Source organism: Dermacentor silvarum, chromosome 4 (assembly GCF_013339745.2).
Source record: "Dermacentor silvarum isolate Dsil-2018 chromosome 4, BIME_Dsil_1.4, whole genome shotgun sequence".
NCBI classification, from domain to species: domain Eukaryota; kingdom Metazoa; phylum Arthropoda; class Arachnida; order Ixodida; family Ixodidae; genus Dermacentor; species Dermacentor silvarum.
Window position 1 is genome coordinate 137,647,481 of NC_051157.2, and position 19,150 is coordinate 137,666,630.

The 19,150-nt window shown below is 48.5% G+C and overlaps 1 protein-coding gene across 1 annotated transcript in view; it reads left to right on the forward strand.

Annotated features, from left to right (window-relative positions):
* Nucleotides 1–10,635: 10,635 nt before the first annotated feature.
* Nucleotides 10,636–19,150, forward strand: part of LOC119450654 (uncharacterized) — a 51,452-nt gene continuing 42,937 nt past the window's right edge. The window contains exons 1-3 of the mRNA XM_037714165.2: nucleotides 10,636–10,787; nucleotides 15,380–15,524; nucleotides 15,989–16,131. Coding sequence (XP_037570093.1) covers nucleotides 10,742–10,787; nucleotides 15,380–15,524; nucleotides 15,989–16,131 — 334 coding nt within the window. The 5' untranslated portion in view covers nucleotides 10,636–10,741. The remainder of the gene's footprint in view (nucleotides 10,788–15,379; nucleotides 15,525–15,988; nucleotides 16,132–19,150) is intronic.

The window sequence follows — 19,150 nt, forward strand, 5'->3', positions numbered from 1 at the left end:
GCTATTTCTGTAATGAGCCATACGTTTTGCCGTTCTATTCGTAAAGTGACGACGCCACCTTCAGGATTTTCTCTCCGTACTGCGAGCGCACAATATATTCAACCCGTTGCAGCATGTACGGCCAGGGTGCTCATACAAGACGTGATCTACAGTGTTGAGTTCCTTGTGCTGGCCTCGTGTTCCCATGACCTGATCCTCGGGTGGGATTTTTTGTCCCGTAACCACGCTGTTATCGACTGCGCTCGTGCTCAGGTAGAGTTCGCTGTGTTTCCCGAGACGCCTTCCACCCATGTGGCCGGTCCTGGGGATAGAAAGCTTGTCGTCACCGCCGATATTGACCTGCCACCTCAGAGTGCCGTCATTGTTCCCGTTTCCTGTGCCGCCCTTTCCGACGCCACCGTTCTGTTCACACCATCTGACTTGTTTCGTCGCCGCCACAATACGTCACTGCCTTTTGCCATCCTCGCGCTTCATCAGGAGAATACCGGACTACTTGTTTGCAACCCCAATTCAGGCCCTCTGACTTTGCACCGAAATGAAACGCTTGGCCACGTTCAGCCTGTAGACGCTGCTGTTATTGTACCCCTTGACCCCTCTGTGCCTGAGACTCAGCATCCGCTGAACGCCCTGACCCCTCACCTTGCGTGCGACGCCGTGCTCTCGGAATCTTTTCACCGTTCCATCGACAGCGACCTCGATCCGGCTGCACGGACGCAGCTTCTTGCCCTTCTACACGAGTTCCGCACTTCGTTTGACTTACCGCAAGCGTCCCTAGGCCGAACTAATGCGGTTGTTCACACGATTGACACTGGGCCTCACGCTCCTTTGCGACAGCGCCCCTACCGTGTGTCACCTGCGGAGCGTCGTGTCATTACGGAGCAGGTTGACGACATGCTTCAGCGCGGAGTCATTACGCCTTCTTGCAGCCCCTGGTCCTCTCCTGTTGTACTGGTCAAAAAGAAAGATGGCTCTATTAGATTCTGTGTGGACTACCGACGCCTCAACAAGATTACTCGCAAAGACGTCTATCCTCTTCCTCGAATAGACGACGCCCTCGATTGCCTTCAAGGTGCCGAATTTTTTTCTTCCCTCGACTTGCGATCGGGATATTGGCAGGTCCCTATGGCGGCGTGTGATCGTCCGAAGACTGCGTTCGTCACACCGGATGGCCTGTATGAATTTACCGTGATGCCTTTCGGACTTTGTAATGCCCCCGCAACATTCGAACGGATGATGGACGGCATTTTACGCGGTCTGAAATGGAAGATATGTCTGTGATATCTGGATGACGTCGTCGTGTTCTCTCCCGATTTCGCTACACATCTCTCTCGTTTACGCACAATTCTCCGCTGCCTTACAAACGCACGCCTTCAACTCAACCTGAAGAAATGTCACTTTGGGGCTCGCCGGCTAACCATCCTCGGCCACGTCGTCTCCAAAGATGGCATTCTCCCTGACCCGGAAAAACTACGTGCTGTTGCCGAGTTTCCGAAGCCTTCTACCCTCAAAGAACTTCGAAGCTTTGTCGGCTTGGCCTCCTATTTTCGTCGCTTCGTCCGAAATTTCGCCTCCATCATCGCACCGCTTACGAAGCTCCTCGCCGGCCCCAGCGACCTTTCCCACTGGACACCGGCCTGTGACGACGCATTTGCGACACTGCGCCGCCTACTTACTTCGTCCCCCGTGCTACGCCATTATGACCCTGCTGCGCCAACCGAAATACATACTGACGCCAGTGGTATCGGTCTTGGTGCAGTTCTCGCGCAACGCAAGCCCGGCTTCCCTGAGTATGTTGTAGCCTATGCAAGCCGCGCCCTCACCAAGGCGGAAGCGAATTATTCGGTCACCGAAAAAGAGTGCCTCGCGATTGTATGGGCGTTAGGAAAATTCCGCCCCTATTTGTACCGCAGGCATTTCGACGTTGTAACCGACCATCATGCCCTCTGCTGGCTGGCTTCCCTCAAAGATCCCTCTGGTCGTCTCGGTCGATGGGCTCTTCGTATTCAAGAATTCGACATTCACGTCGTTTACCGATCCGGGCGCAAGCATTCTGACGCGGATGCGCTCTCTCGTTCACCCGTCCAATCCGAAGCAGGGCCTCCTTCAGCGGTAGACTTTTCCCTGGACGCTCTGACCATCACCGACATGCCTTCGGAACAGCGCAAGGACCCATGGATCGCGTCCCTCTTGAAATTTCTCTGCACCTCTTCACCCGCTAGCCAACCCCATGCCCTTCGTCGACAAGCCAAGCATTTCGCAATACGCGATTCACTTTGGTACCGCCGCAACTACCTGGAGGACGGACGTAAATGGCTGCTGGTCATACCCAAGCACTTGCGAGCCGATGTGTGTGCATACTTCCATGCTGATCCGCAACATGCCCATGCTGGCGGGCTGAAAACGTATCAACGGCTCCGCCAATGCTACTACTGGCGTGGGATGTACACATTTGTCCGTAAATATATACGGTCTTGTTCCGCATGTCAACAACGAAAGACGTTTAACCATACACCCGGTCAGCTGCAGCCTTTACCATGTCCTGCCCGCCCTTTTGAACGCATTGGAATCGACCTTTATGGACCGCTTCCATGCTCTGTTGCTGGCAATCGCTGGATAATTGTCGCGGTGGACCATCTGACGCGATACGCAGAAACCGCTCCACTCCCTGCGGCTGGTGCTCGTGACGTCGCTTCCTTCATATTGCGCCATTTCATACTCCGTCATGGAGCCCCACGGGAACTGCTGAGCGACAGAGGCCGTGTGTTTTTGTCCAACGTGATACAAGAGCTGCTCCGCTCTTGTCGTATTCTTCATCGCACATCAACTGCCTACCATCCTCAAACGAATGGGCTCACGGAACGTTTCAACCGCACGCTCGGTGACATGCTGTCGATGTACATTGATTCTGATCATTCCAATTGGGACGTCGTTCTCCCCTTCGTGACTTATGCGTATAACACCGCGACGCAGTCTACCACGGGCTTTTCACCATTCTTTCTTTTATATGGCCGTGAACCATCCTCCACGCTTGACACAATTTTACCGTACCGCCCGGACGCCTCCGAATTCAGTGCAATTTCTGACGTCGCCCAGCATGCCGAGGAGTGTCGTCAGCTGGCCCGCTCGTTCACGTCCGACAGCCAAGCCCTCCAGAAAGATCGCCGCGACACCGATGAGCATGTGCTGAGTTTTGCCGTTGGATCCCTCGTCTGGCTCCGCATACCTTTCAACTCTCCTGGCCTCACCCCCAAGTTTGCTGCCAAGTACCACGGGCCATACCGCGTCATCGAGCGCAGGTATCCCGTCACTTATGTCATTGAGCCGGTCAACCCCTCCTCGGACAAGCGCCGTCTCGGTCGCGACACGGTCCACGTCAGCCGCCTCAAGCCGCATCACGACCCTTTCATCCTTGCGTCCCCTTGAGTCGCCAGGATGGCTCCCCTTCGCCGCCGGGGTTATTGTAGTGAAGAAGAAGAACAGGGAGCAAGCAGTAGTGGGGCGCTCTCATAGATGTAGGGCGCGAGCGCCGATCACGAGCTCTTGGCGTTGAGACCGTTGCTCTCTGGCGACTGAACTGGTTTTTTGCCTGCCGCTTGCCGTCAGTAAATCTCCTTATCAAATGTGACGCCATAAGCGTCTTGAATGACATCAGTAGTAATACAGAAGATGTGGTTTATGGGTAAACAAGAAAATAATATTCACGATAAGTAAGCCAAAGAATGTCGATTCCACTGTCAATATGCGTCAAATCAACATATTTAACACATGAAGACTTTTCTATAATCGCGAAGGAACATTCGCATCACTTATGCTAAAACACTGCGTTGGACCTCATGTAAAGCTTTCATTGTTCTTGTACTCCCTCTATAGTAATTAATTAAAAATAATGTAATAGTATAGTAGTGGTAGCAGTAGTAGTAGCAGTAACTATTATCGTTGTCATCTTCGTTTTTACACGCTCGTGGAAATGGTGAGTGGTTGATGCTCAGCGAAAACGACAGACAAGAGTTCACATGGATGAAGTAGAAGAAACAAACTGACGCAAGTTTGAAATGGAGAAACTGGATCACCTAAATAAATAACTAGCTATGATTACTTAGTTCTTTATTGATCGGCTCCTATGGCGCCGCGGCTTCTTTTACAGATGACTGGCAGAAAAGCAATGCATTTCTGGGAGTGCAACGCTTTCGCGTTACAAATTTTTATGCTACCTCAATTTTCAGCAGATGGAGCACGAAGTTAGAGGGCGCAGCATAGGTTGTAGAAGTCACATAGATATCACGCTCAACGAGCCGGCCAACGACCGCTTACTCCTACCGTTAAGAGTATCAAATTCGTTTTATAAACTCTAAAAGTGAATTAGCTGTCACATTTGGCTTGCCGATTAGGTAATTTTATTCCTTTGCATTAGGCTTCCGAAAAACAAGGAGCTCTTGTCGCGGTCGTAGGACTTGCACATATATTTTAGCAAAGTTGAAAAATTCAACAAATACGTAGATCTACTGCAAATCGCCGCAGAATGCTAACGGATGTGTGGCGATGTTTCGTCCCTTCAGAAATGATTTACTATTGCGGATAGGTAGCTCGCAGAAAACTAAACGAATGTATCGGATAACTTTACATAAAAAAACACAATGACGATGAGAAAGAAAATCGTCTTGGTTGTACATCTGAAATTCTAGCTGAGCTGCGCTTGGCTGTTTTGCATCCTTACTGTTTCTGGCGTTAACATAGGTGTCTCATCTACTCCTGGAATCAGGGCTACGTACAGAGCAATGAACAGTGTGTCGTAGCTGATTAAATAACCATTTATTTGGCTTTCACATAGCCTGGACTCTTAGGCGATAAGCTAAGGTGAAATTAGCCATACCACTTCAACAGTCTATGTTGTAATTGCCAGTGCATTCTGCTTGTATTTTAATGGTTGTTTCTGAATCCGAATCTAAACAGGGGGAAATTGGGGATACCGTAGTCAAGGGTACGGAATATTCTTGATCTAAGGTTTGCTAATGTGCATTAGAAAGTAAAGATACACGTGCCTGAAGTTTGTCGCAAAAAAAAAAACCGACCGTAATAGCTGGGTTTCAACCCACGACCTCATGCACAGCAGCGGACCATTATAGCCACTGAGCCAAGGCGATGAGTTTCCCGAGTTTTAACTCGGGCTTGTACATCGGTCTTTATTCGGCTTCATGACGGTTTCACCAATCCTTAACTAAGAGGCAAGGGCGCGGCATAACGTGCCACGTGCATAATGAAATAAATGACGTCGGACCTCTTCCTTTAGTACGAGCTTCCGAAAAGAACGGAACTATTTCCAGGTCGTTCAAACTAATGCGCCTTACTTGAAGCTCTGCAGTGAAGCAGGTCTTTGAACATAGACCAGTTACAGATGATTTCTGCATTTACTCCCGTCGCTTACCAAGCCCTCAGAAAAGGTGTTCTGCTAAAATATACAAAATTTTCTTTTCAAAGCCACTAATTTACTTTGTTCACAGGAACTTCCCTGAGAAAACTGACATCTATCCGAGCATTTGTTGACTTGATTTTACTCTTTGCCGCGTCGGCCATTTTCATCACGGCACGGTTTCGCCAAGGTCACCACCAATATAACTATCTATGGCTTTCGCCTTTGAAAAACCGAAATTTCTGTGGCATTGAACATAACGCGACCAGGCACCTACCTGCAAGGAAATGCGCAGATGGACTCGTTAACTGAATCCAACCGAGATTAGGACATCAATCATGCGACTGCATATCCTGAAACATGCACCCATCACCACCATTAAGCAAGCTTACATTAGTCTGAGAATCAGCTTTCGAGGACCGAGGCGACAAAAGGGCATTTTTGCTGTTATAAGACGCCCGATGAAGCCAAATGACAATTCGACTTGACAAAAAGTTGGACGAGGTTTAGACGGAAAGGGGAGGAGGAGGTGGGGGGGGGGGGGGGCGTTCTTCCGAGATTCTGCACCAGCTTTCTCGAAGCGGCACTGACCCTTTAAACGCCTATCAATAGCAGCAAACCTGCTTATTCGCAGTCGACTAGCGGGCCCCTCGTCTTATACGCGTGGCAGTTATCAGATCAGCCATTCCCGATTTGCGCTAGGCCCTGCTCGACGGTGAAAGCTGTTGGCGTGGTACTGTTTTTTTTAATCGTTATTACGTTTATTCTGTTTTCGTCCAGTAAACTTCGTGCGCTATTGCGCGAATTTCGAATCTTAAAGGTCCGCACGCCACGTGGTGTTAAAGCTGTGAACTAAAGGCGATGTCCGAAATTGCGGGGGTTGTGTATTTTCGAGGTAAATCTCTCTCAAAAGTGGCATACAGTCATTGCCTATGCCTTGCCCTTCCAGAATATTCCACAATATGTTGCGGTTTGCGTTGTCATATGCTTCGGTAATGTCTGAAAGATCCACATATAGTGGTCTCCTTTCTTCTCTGTATATTTCAATATACTGTGTAAGGACAAATAATTGATCATCCAGACGCCTATCAATTCTTAAGTCATTCTGAAGTTCTCCCAATACGCCATTTTTCTATGCCCACGCTTGCAATTTAATCGCCTGCATCGCTAATCTGTATATTACCGATGTAATGGTCAACGGCCTATATGAGCGAATTCTATGTTTTTCCCCCTTATCTTTATAAATTAAATTCATTCTACTTTGTCGCCAACTGTCTGGTATTCGTCTATCCTCCCAGGCTTTTTTCTACTGATTTCAACAAAGCTTCTTTACTTTTTGGTCCTAGTTTAATAATCAGCCTAACGGGAACGTCTAATAAAGCACCGCTATCGGCGGGGGCGTACGATCATCGACGACGAGTAGCGCTTATGGAGCCAATTGTGAAGCTGAGCAGTTAAGCTGAGCTAAATTGAAAAGCCGCCGTTCTTGCTCAATGTAGTTTTTAGAACGTGTAGCATTGCGCTCAAACAACATGGCCAAAAGAGGGAACACGTATTACACACACGAACCGCAAAATATCAACAGTTTATTGCAAGAAGAACGAGACCGTATTTACACCTTGCCACAGGCAGTACAGCGCATGACACCAAGGGTGGAACCACACCGACAAAAAAAATGTCAACATGCGCGTGACGTGCTCTTCAAATACGCTATTTCCTTAGCTGATAAGGTGATATAGGCCATGCTAATAAAATACACTTAGCTTTTAAAGTTGTGATGCAGTGGGCCTCAATAAGGAGGCGTGTCATCTCATTGCTCGACTTTTCAATGATCATGCACTCTTTGAAACTTGGTCTGCAGCCGCATTCATCATAATGAAAAGCCATCCACCCTCCCGTCTTGTTATTTACATTGTTTCCTTGCTCGCGGAGCCGGTCGTTGAGGCAATGGCCCGTTTGTCCGACATAAAAACGCTTACATGATAAAGGTACCTTATGTACTACGCCTACACTGAATCTCACAAATTCGTTTTTGTTTTGGTGGTTCTTGCCACATGCGGGTTAGTAATTTTGCAAAATTTTCCAAACTTATTCGGCGCGGAAAACAAGACTGGAACGTTAGCTTTTTGGCCGATCTTCTTAATGTTGCGCGACACTTTATGAATGTATGGGATTACAGTGAACTTTCTTTTTTCTTTCTCCATCTCTTGGGAGGTGGGGCGCACGGTGGAGCCAGATGCCCTGATATTATTACGTAGCTTCTCCGCTACGGACCGCTTATAGTGTCCCTGTACATCGTCCCACGTGCACTCAGTGCTCACTGTCTCCCTATTTTTCTCTTTCTATCTCCCCCTTTCGCTTACCCCTAGTGCAGGGTAGCAAACCGGACGCTCTTCTGGTTGACCTCCCTGCCTTTCCTCTCATTGCTCTCTCTCTCTCTCCGCTACGGACACTTTCGCAGGGCGTTCTTAAGGCAGAGATTGGCGATTGCCCTTTTTATTAGTTTTGAATGGGCTGATTTGAACGGTAGGAGGGGTTTGTTTGCTCGTGGTTCATAGCTCAAGCACACGTGGTTTTCTTTAAAAACGAGGCTAACATCAAGAACACGTGTGTTTTCTTCACTGGGAAGTTCATGAGTGATTTCCAATGGGTACAGGCATGTCTCAGCGAGAGCAAGAAATATTGCGGATTCTCGGCTAAAATCTGTCGGGTCACACTCTGAAAGAAATAAGAAATCGTCTACGAATCGGAACCCTTTAAACACCTTAGTGGGTCGAAGTTCGGCGTCTAGCAACTGGTCAAGCTGTGATAAAAAAGTTGTCGCAGTTTCACCTGAAAGGCGAAGCATCAATTCCGATAGCAAATTTGTAGAGAGCTATACGGATTGATAGTAGCTTTATCAGCTGTATAAACTTGGACATGCAGCAGCACCGGCAACACGCAGAACTGTTGTCGACGCCGTCGGCGTTTTGCCCGCGTTCGCACAAAATGCGTGCGGTGTTGGTGACTGCTGCCGGAGCCTCTGATATAAATAGGCACTTGGTGCCGCAGCTAAACGTCGCCTCCCCCCCCCCCCCCCCACGGCCTTTCGCGCGTCGGCAGAAGGCGCGTTTGCTCTACATATATGGTGATTGTAAAGGAGGAAAGAGACACCTACTTCTGCAGCCCTTAAGGGAGCACGGCGCAGAACGCGCGTTTGTTCTCCGCCGTGGGTTCACTCCCCGTGAAAGCGCGCGTCCCTCGCGCCCTTTCACTCGCACATACAGCGTTCGGCGGCGCGCGGCGACGATTTCATCTCCATTGACGTGATACGGAACCTCACGGCGACGGCGACGGCGACGACGACGGCAGAAATCTGCTTTGGAGTGTCCATATAATTGCTATCGCAATAAAATAAATTGCTCAGGACTGGTGCTATGCAGGAACCTACGCAGATGCCTTTTTTTCTGTAGAAATTATCTGTAGGAAGTATCTGCCCTGCTCAGCTTCACAATTGGCTCCATGGGCGCTACTGGTCGTCGATGATCGTACGCGCCCGCCGATTGCTGTGCTTTATTAGACGTCCCCGTTAGGCTGATTATTGAACTAGGACCAAAATGTAAGGAAGCTCTGTTGAAATCAGTAGAAAAAAGCCTTGGAGGATAGACGAATACCAGACAGTTGGCGACAAAGTAGAATGAATTTAATTTATAAAGATAAGGGGGGAAAAGATAGAATTCACCCATATAGGCCGTTGACCATTACATCGGTAATATACAGGTCAGCGATGCAGGCGATTAAATTAAAGCTGCAAGCGTGGGCCGAGAATAATGGCCTATTGGGGGAACTTCAGGATGGCTTCAGAATTGGTAGGCGTCTCGGTGATCAATTATTTGTCCTTACACAGTGTATTGAAATATCCAGAGAATAAAGGAGACCGCTATATGTGGCTTTTTTAGACATTACCGGAGCGTATGACAACGTAAACCGCAACATATTGTGGAATATTCTTGAAGGGGAAGGCATAGGCAATGACTGTATGCAGCTTTTGAGAGAGATTTACCTGGAAAATACAGTTTTCGTAGAATGGAAAGGGATGAGGAGCGAAGAGCAAGTTGATATCAACAAGGGACTGAGACTGGGGTGCCCTCTATCCCCGCTGCTGTTTATGATGTACATGGTAAGGATGAAAAGGGCGCTAGAGGAAAGCAATATCGGGTTTAATCTCTCATACAAAAGGCTGGCACAGTAATAGAGCAGCAGCTAGCTTCCAGGTTTGTTTTATGTGGACGATGTTGTGTTGCTAGCTCAGGAGCAAAGTTATATGCAACGTCTGGCTAATATATGTGGACAGGAAGGCGAGAATATCTGTCTGAAAGTTAGTGTTAAAAAAGTCAGGTTTTATGGTATTCAATGAAAGCAGTGAACAGGCAATGTAAGTACAGGGCCAAGAAATACCTCGGCTGAACGAATATAATACCTTGGTATATGGATAAACGAAGACAATAGATGTATGGAAACACAGGAAAAAACAATAACCGCAAAGGGAAAGACAAATTCGGCCATAATGAAACACAGAGCGCTAACTTTGTCTTGCGTGCGTGTAGGTAACTTCGAACTGGACCCATTGCTAGCCCAAACAGGGATAGGAACGGCTGCAAATATCTGTGAAGCTGAATATATTTTAAATTCACAGTTTGAAATGTAAGACGCCCACAAACCGTGCCCTATAGAGATACTTTTAAAATATGCACTAATTCCGAGCAGTTTTAGCCCATGGAGGCGTAGCAAGTGACCCGGCGTATGCGATAAAAAAATGAAATGTTTAAATGCCAGCGAGACACGCTTCATCCTGCCATTTCTTTCCCTCTACCTATATACGTCGGTGCTTTTTTTAAGCTATGATTTTGGAATAGCGGACTCCTTTTTAGGTCCAGTTAAAGCTTGCTGTCGTAGATAAACAACCACAACGACAGAAGCAGCAGCAGCAGCCTCGAAAACTCCTCTCGGGAGACCCAATGCCGAGCTGAAAAAACGACTCCAGCTACGGCCTCCTGACGCATAGGAACTGGCGCGGAGAGCTCGTGTATTGCGCGCACTGATTTAGCAATGACCTATGACGTGTGCGCGCCATTTCAAGCGAAACTCCATATCAACGCGCAGTTGCGACTTAGGCCCCTTATCGACCGCGGCGTTCGCGTATGGCATACGGGTGCGTTATCAGGGGCTCCGAGTGCACTCCCACCGCTGGCACGTCGGAGTAGACGAAACAAACGCCGATAAGAGCACAGGTGTGAGCGCGGCGCACACGTTTTCCGATCAGCTAGCGGCAAGGCAAGGCCCACACATCAGAAGATGGTTCCAGTGGTTATCATCGTCTCGCTGCTTCTGGCGTTTGCAGGTGGGAACATCTGGTGCCGAACAACTGCGCCAAACATCAATAACCGGCCGGGTAGATATTGGCAGGCTAGTCAGTTGGCCACTATTGTTGTAAAGGCCGCTTACCTGCGGACGCATGGACGAACGCAAAAGCAGCGCTCGTGTTCGTCTGCTTTTATGTTCGTCCGTACGTTCCCACAATGGCGCTGCCTTTATACCAATAATCTCGGAGGTATCGCACTCCATTGTCACTACGTTCATATATCATACAACTTGTGCTACGAATTTTCACCCATACAACCGTACAAGTCAGCTTAACAGTATAGCTGTTGATCTCGCAGTACAGACCTCAGAACTGTTACAGCCAGACGCTTCTGTGGTATTGTTAGTAGCTTTGAGGACGTTACGCAGCTTCAGTCTGTTCAGGGACACTTAGTTATATTCCAGAGAAGGCATTGTGCACTGTCACAGGTAATAGAGTTCAGAAAGCAGCGTAAGGAACTCCCAACATTTATTAATCATAACAAACTCGCACGTTGCTATTAGCAGTCTAGGTCTGTTAAGCCTTTTAACGCGACAAAAGCAAGCTGAAAGCGTCGGGCGAAATTCACGATGATTTCTTTTTCATTCGCAATAACTAGTTGTCGCTGGCTGCCGCCTTCGCAATCATATGATTTATACTATGCCGATTTTGGCTGGTACGTGTTCTTAACGAACCGGTTTTGGCATTCGGTCTGTTGTTTAGGGGCTCATCCTAAGAATGGGCCAATCATTATAAGGGGAGGGGGGGAGGCGTGGTGGTGGTTGTTTCTAATTATTCGGAAGATCTTCTTGGGAGCAGTACAATATTTACCGCATCAAATCAGCGAGTCAGATGCTGGTTTTAATACTAACGCTCTTGTGTGATGCAGTGCTTTAGGAGAGGTAATAATTCCTGTACACTGTGAGTCAGAATTCAAGACCGAAAATGCGACCTTTTCCGGCAGTTTCATCTAGCCAATTAGACTATTCGCGTAAACTCTTCTAAGCATCTCATATTTTCGAGTTCGCTGCATTAAACTTACTCGCCTGAAACTCCCATGATGCTAGCTCTTTCTTTTTTTTTTCTTAGAAGCTTATTACATCCCGCCCAGCTCGTTCTCTTTTCTTTTTTTTACGATTCTAGAATATAGCATATGCATCAATTGTGCTGCACGAGTTCAGAGTCGACGCATGGTCGACGCATTAAACGGCGGACTGTATCTGCAAGTTGTGAGCACAGGCACATCATTGCTATATAGTACAGCGATAAGCGCGCGTGTAATGCTCTGTGATCTGTGTGAACAGTCGTGTCATCAAGTGGCTGCAAGAATGCGCGATACGTGGCCGTTTTCCGCCAAGCATGCGTCATAAGCAGGCGACCGATAAAACGCATCTGCATTAACAACAGCGCCTCCGTGGTGCACATGCGCACTTACGCGCACCAACGTTTCGCTTTACAGGCTGCGGCGGCATATGTTAGTCTATGGCGGCGGGTCAGTCAGCTGCCAGGTCCGGAAGCGCATTGTCATATATGACAATGCGCTTCCGAGCACGACGTTGCCAGTTCGATTCCCAGTCGCGGTTTCCGCGTTCATACGCAAGCAGAATGAAAAAAACAGGCGTGTGCCGTGCTTTGGGTGCTCGTTAACAAACACTAAAATTAAATTACGGGGTTTTACGTGCCAAAACCACGATCTGATTATGAGGCATGCCGTAGTGTGGGACTCCGGAATAATTTGGACCACCTGCGGTTCTTTAAAGTGCACCTAAATCTAAGTACACGGGTGTTTTCGCATGTCGCCCCCATCGAAATGCGGCCGCCGTGGCCGGCATTCGATCCCGCGACCTCGTTCTCAGCAGACCAACACCACCACTGAGCAACCACGGCGGGTCGTTAACAAACTGAAAGTGTTCAAAGTTAATCCGGAGCCCTCGGCTACGTCGTCCATCATAGCCACAGTGTTGCTTTGAGGCAATAAACACCATAAATGAGTGAACGAATGAATGAATGAATCAGTCAATAAATCAAAGGCCATTTCCCGCGGCGAACGAAGCGCAAGCCGTTCAGAAGCGCCCAGGTGCTCGGGGCGCAACTTCAAGCGGCTCACCGGCTTTACTTAACCGTGCCGTTATCGGCTGTCCACCGCCAATAACTAGTCATAGTAAACGTAAATAGAAATTATATATATATATATATATATATATATATATATATATATATATATATATGTGTGTGTGTGTGTGTGTGTGTGTGTGTGTGTGTGTGTGTGTGTGTGTGTGTGTGTGTGTGTGTGTGTGTGTGTGTGTGTGTGTGTGTGTGTGTGTGTGTGTGTGTGTGTTGGCTCCGAGAAGAGCTGCTATAGCCCTTTCACATCAGTTCACGTGTTGCGAACTCTGCATACACTGTGTGTTGCGCCTTGTTCTAGCCTTTTGTCAATTTGTATTCCATTATCTCCAGGGCTACATACGCGGACATCATTTACTCCCTTTAGCTAACTCCGCTGTAGATTGTCTGAACCTGTGACGTAAATTCTTCTTACTTTACAATCTTTCTTTCCTTGTTATTAACATTTATTACTATTATGTGAAAAGAAGTAGCCGACAGTCCTGACACCATCAAAGGATGACTAAAACTCATTGATTTCAAATTCAATAAAACATTTTCTGAATGTGCGAAAAGTGTTTTTTTTTTCAATGAAACACACACACATCACTTAAACGACGTTGTGTGCGGCACTTCACACATTTGGTATACAAAAAAAAGCAACAAATAAACGGAAAAGCGGCTAAATGAGGGAGCGTACAGTGGTATCCCGCAGGACAGTGCAATTCGGTGTTTAAATGTTTTACTCTCCCGGTGTTCTTTTTTTTTAACACGAAAGTGTTTTATTCCGGGGTCCACCAAGACTTCACTGACGTATTTCCGTCACGGAAATACGTCATAGAACATAATACAAAGAAAGAAACCAGAAGAAAAAGTTCCACAAACATGCAAAATTTGGGAATCGAACCCACGACCTCTCGGTCCGCGACGATAGATCGCCGAGCGTTTAACCCATTGCGCCACAAACGCATTCGCAGAGAGCTACACAGACGCGCCTTATATATCTAACACTCCTCCGTGTACCCGCGCTCTTGCTCGGGGCGGTGCCGCCGCCTATGAGCAGAAAAGAGAAGTACTGCATTATGACACTAAAGCCCGGGATACATGGAGCGAACTTTCTCGACGAACTTCACGCGTCAAGTAACGACGCGGCGACGCGACGCAGGATGTTTGCTGTGTTGCAATACATGCGGCGAACGCCGCCGCGCGTTGGCCGCCGTGTTGGCGGCGGTCCCGGCCGCCCGCTTCGAACTGAATTTGGCGTTGTCCTTGTAGAATTCACTTAGTTGGAAGCAAATGACTGCGTAAACGGCTTTCGCTTAGTCTCAGGCCGCTTCGACGACAGAGTATTATGGATAACCTTGAGTAGTTTTCGAGATCGCTTCTCGTTTCGAACGCGTCTAAGCCTAGCGAAAGAAATATCCGATGCCAACGCCATCTATCGGGGAAGTCGGGAGATAGGCATGACGACAGCATGTGGCCTCTGAGATCAGAAGATTTCTGTTGAAGGTTGTTGTAGAGAGCTTGCACTGCTTGTCTGTTTCCTCGCAGATCAGCGGATATGGGATGTACAAATACAACGCGATTCCTGAGAGATCATACTAGGAACTACTCAATCGGTGCAGAGACATGCAGACACGGCAACACCAACGCGATTGCAGACGACGCGAAAAGGCGCGCGCGCGCGAAACACCAGCATGCATTGCGACCGGAACTAGTGCCTCCTGATTGGCTGTCGTCCACCGCTGCGCGCTAGACGCTTCCGGCGGCGGCGTTCGCCCGACGAAAATGTTTGGACAGGCAGATCGGCTGCGGACGGCAAATTTCTTGACGCCGGCCGTCGGACGTTCGCCGCCCGACGAAGTTCTTCGCTCGGACGCCGGTTATTCGCTCCATGTATTCCGGCCTTAACGCGCACCGACAGTGAACGCTTCGGTGGTCTCAGTACTACGACGCCTCAATGCCAGCATTCGAAGGGACGCTGGCATCAAGAAGCACTACCAACGCCACCTAGGTGGCGTTCACCGTACTCAGCACAGCGGAGCGTGGCCTCCGCAATTAGCTCTGAAAATGTTTCTGAAGTTGATCGCGGAGGCTGCAATTACGACGCGCTGTACGCGCTGATTTGACTCGGTGACGATTCAGTTACGTGCTTTGTCTTGCGCGTTGTATTAGTGTGTCAGTTACGTGCTTCGTCTTTCGCGTTGTGCTAGCGTGTGCAGCGTAGTGCAGCTTCCATATGCACGACGGTTGCTCATGGTCATCGACGTTGGTAGTCGTGATGGAGGAGACGTGCCACCAGGCGTCAGCGTGGGTGCATCAACGCCTAAGGGCGCTTTAGCCACAAAACACCAATAGACATTATATATCAATGTGCAATAAACATTACACTACTTCTGTGAAGACACGTTTCACTTTCGTGTTCTATACCGATTCCTATATAAGAGGGATCAACCACATTTTTTTTTTTCTTGCTCCTCAACTCGCAGGGCGTTCAGCGTCTCAAGAGCAGGACTGCAGCAAAACTGTGGAATGCTACGAGAAGCTGAGGAAGGAGATTGTACGGAATGTAGAGGCTCTGCCAGGTCCGGAACCAACATCAGCGAAACTGGCCTCCTACAAGCGCTTCTGCGAGTAGGTCGTCGCTTGAGACACGCGTCACCACAAGCCGTACAAACGATCTTGTTTTCAGTTGATAGGTGTCACCATCTCATGGGTTCACAACCACTTGAAACCAACAAACAATGAAGTCAAGAAAATCACTGGAGAAACTAACTGTATTTTATTTTAATTGCAAAATGGCCCGTGTACCTTGCACTGGGTTCACGATAAGGCACACCCCGGGTGGTGAAAATTAATCCGGAGACCCCCACTACACGGCGTGCCTCATAATCATATCGTGGTTTTGGCATGTAAAACCCCAGAATTAATTAATTAGTGAGCCATGTCTTAATGACTACAATATTCTCGTAAATGTAATTAAATTAGAGAAATCATACGTAGAAAGGCCTTTATTCACCATGCCGAATCTGTAATGATAATCTCTGACACTCTTTGTTCATTTTCCTCTATTTATTTTTTTACTTTTTTTTCCCTAGCCTCGTGGCCCCCTCTTCCTCGCCGTGCAGCACATTTGAAGACTTCAAGGAGTGCCTCAAACGTCCCGAAATGGAAGCGCGCGAAAAAGTCTACAATGAGCTCAGGGGCTTCGTCTGCGCCAGCGACAACGCGACCTGGACGCGTGAGTCGTGCCCCATCAAGGGACTCTGTTGGATTCTTTCCTTATTCTTATCATCCGTCATTTCGAGTGGCCGATGCCGGCGATATGAAGCAAGACGAAGGGGAAATAAAAAGGAAATAGTCGCACGTATGAAATGTGGCCCGAAACATGCGCGGCGTTTAGCATTATTGCAATGCGCGTGGCGTTTTGAGCTCATAAGCTTTCATTTCAAACTTTCATTCGGCGTTTCTTCTTTTCAGTGACCCACGGCGGTAGTGCAGTGGCTATGGCGTTCCACTATTGAGGTCACGTCACGGGTTCAATCCCGGCGGCCGCATTTATATGGAAGCGAAATGTAAAAACGCTTCGGTACTGAGATGCCGGTGCACGTTAAAGAATTACTCATAACAAGATCGGGGGCTTTTAATTTATTTTTCGCTGCCAAACTCGCACTCTTGCGTAAGTCCGACATCAGGATGCGGAACCGAATTTTTTTCACGTTCACTTCGGTAAGGGTGAAGTCCCCAGATATTTTTTTTTTCTTTCTTTAAGTATAGCGACAAGCTTTGAAGCCCCGCCGTCGAATCTCATTGGGCCAGGGGCGTAGCCAGGGGGGGGGGGGTTGGGGGGGTTCAAACCCCCCCCCCCCGCAATTTTTTCCCCACCCCCCCCCCCCCCCCCCCGCTCCCCACACACACACTTACCACCCTTTTTTCTCGTCGCTTCGCGCTGACATAATTCATGAAACCGGTGCTACTATCACAATTTCATTCCTGGGCGCTTCCGTTTGGGTTGGTAATTTACAGAGAATCATGTCTGACTATGGAAAAAACTGTCACTCTATGAAGTTTTGGGCGAGAATGTGGCGGCCGCATTCTGAAGCAACAAATGCGCAACAAATGAAGCAACAAATGCGGCAGCCGCATTTTAGATGATGGCGAGAACGCTCGAGGCCCGTTTACTTAGATTTAGGTGCACGTTAAAGACCCCAGGTGGTCAAAATCTCCGGTATACATTTCCGCCGCTTCCCTTCAGGTGCCGGTTAGGCCGCGCTCGCGCAGGATCTTAGGCTACGTTCACACTTGGTCTCGAAGCTGTCGGAAGCGGCAAAATCTTGCAAAAATCCGCCCGCCTAGGTGGCAAAACAGGCAGATAAACAGGCTGCGAGCCAAATTGGTCTCGGGCCGATTTTTTCGCCATGGCGAAGCGGAAACGCAGCGGAAAGTCGTTCTGCTTCACTGGAAGCTACACTAGCATGTAAACAACCGGTCGTAAAATTGAACATGGCACCAAAAGTGTAGGCTGTAATGCTGATCGGCGCGATCAAGAACCAGCCCTTGCTCTACGACAAGAGTGGCACTAAAACGTACTGTCAGCAATACTCGCGATAGTATTCAACATCGCGCGACTGGAGGTGCGGCAACGAAGCCTTGGCGTGACCCAACTTCTCGCGCTTTTGCAAAGCCAGGCGAACCCACCACCGCCGTTTCCGAGGTGTCCGCGTCTTCCGTTTATTCATTGTCAATTTCTAGAAAACAAGTAGGTAGAAGTTTGAAAGCCATTTCTTCTTCCACTTCCATGGCAGACACTAGTTAGGCAGATTCCTCGTTGGCACTCCATAATTCTCCTCGCACGTGTACGATATGTTGCTGAAGTCGCGGGGTGCTTTTCTCGTCGCGACGATAGATTGAGAGCGTAGGTCTCACGTAGGACGCGCAGGCTTTGGCGAGCCCCAACACAAGGGCCAGTCCGGGTTTTAGCTGTGGTGTTCCCGTTGCCCCTTTGGTGTCCTGGAGGCGCCGACAATATGAAATGATGAAATGTTATTACAACTTGTAAATAAAAGCTATTAAAGAAATATTATCGCGCCCAGGCACCAACCTGTGACTCAGCGCTACCGCGCCCGTGTGAGGAGAATAACGGAACGCCAACGAGGAATTTACCGAAGGTCGCAGATGACACGTGAATTTGCATAAAATGATCACTTTTGATGACGGTACGTGGGTCAATGAATGAACATACCGCTCGAAATAATGCGATAATGAGCGCCACCACGCTGACAAACCTACGCTGACTAGATGGATCTGGACGAAAACGGCAGCGGCGGCCGCGGCGGTAGCAAAACAAATGTGAACAACTTGGACAGGCACGGAAAAAATTTTCCTGCCGCTTTGGCCTTTCCGCCCGCTTGCCGCTTCCCAAGTGTGAACGTAGGCTTAGTCTGCGCGAGAAACGTCTCTTGTTTGCGATTGCGCCCCTACGGAAGGCTGGTAGTTGCTGTTTTGTTGTGGAATCCCAAACCAGCAATGTACACACGAAGGGGTTGATGACAGCAGTGAAATTCCACCGACTCGCAACAGAATGCACGAAACAGACAGCCGACAAGCATGAATTACTGCTGTGCGCAGTACAGCGTGAGTAAATTCTTGTTGCAGGCGCTGACAGTTCTCGTCGGAGTTAACGCGTCCTGAGAAATTGATTATGCGCACTATGCACTGAACAAGACCGGAGTTCATTCCTGTATCACTAGTACACCAATCAGTCGAGATTCTGTGAGGTACAAGGCCGCTTCCTGTTTGCACCGTCGTAAGTGAAGCAGAAATGAGTTGCACGCACTACTTAAAATGCGTACACATGCCATATCTATGCTGTGCGGGGAAATATTCTGTACAATTCTGAATCTGTTGACGTAAAGGCAATGACGGCTGCACGCTCGCACAAAGCAGAAGACACAGCGGCCCATGCACTTGCCGCAGGAAATGCAACCCTCTCGTATGAGGGAGCAGGGCGACGAAAGCTTCGGAAAAAAAATCCTTACGCGTTCTTGCGCGTATTCAAGTTTTCTAGCGTAAAGACGCAGCGAACAAGCTATTGCTATGGGAGTAGGTATAGCCTGGTCACACGTGCATTTTCACGCGTATAGCCGTCCTTGACTTGTGAAATGCACTTCGCCCCGACGAGGACGACGCCATCTATGCTTAACGGAAATTAACAATTAATGATGTCTTCTCCGATCGCACGGGTCGTCTCAATGATGCGT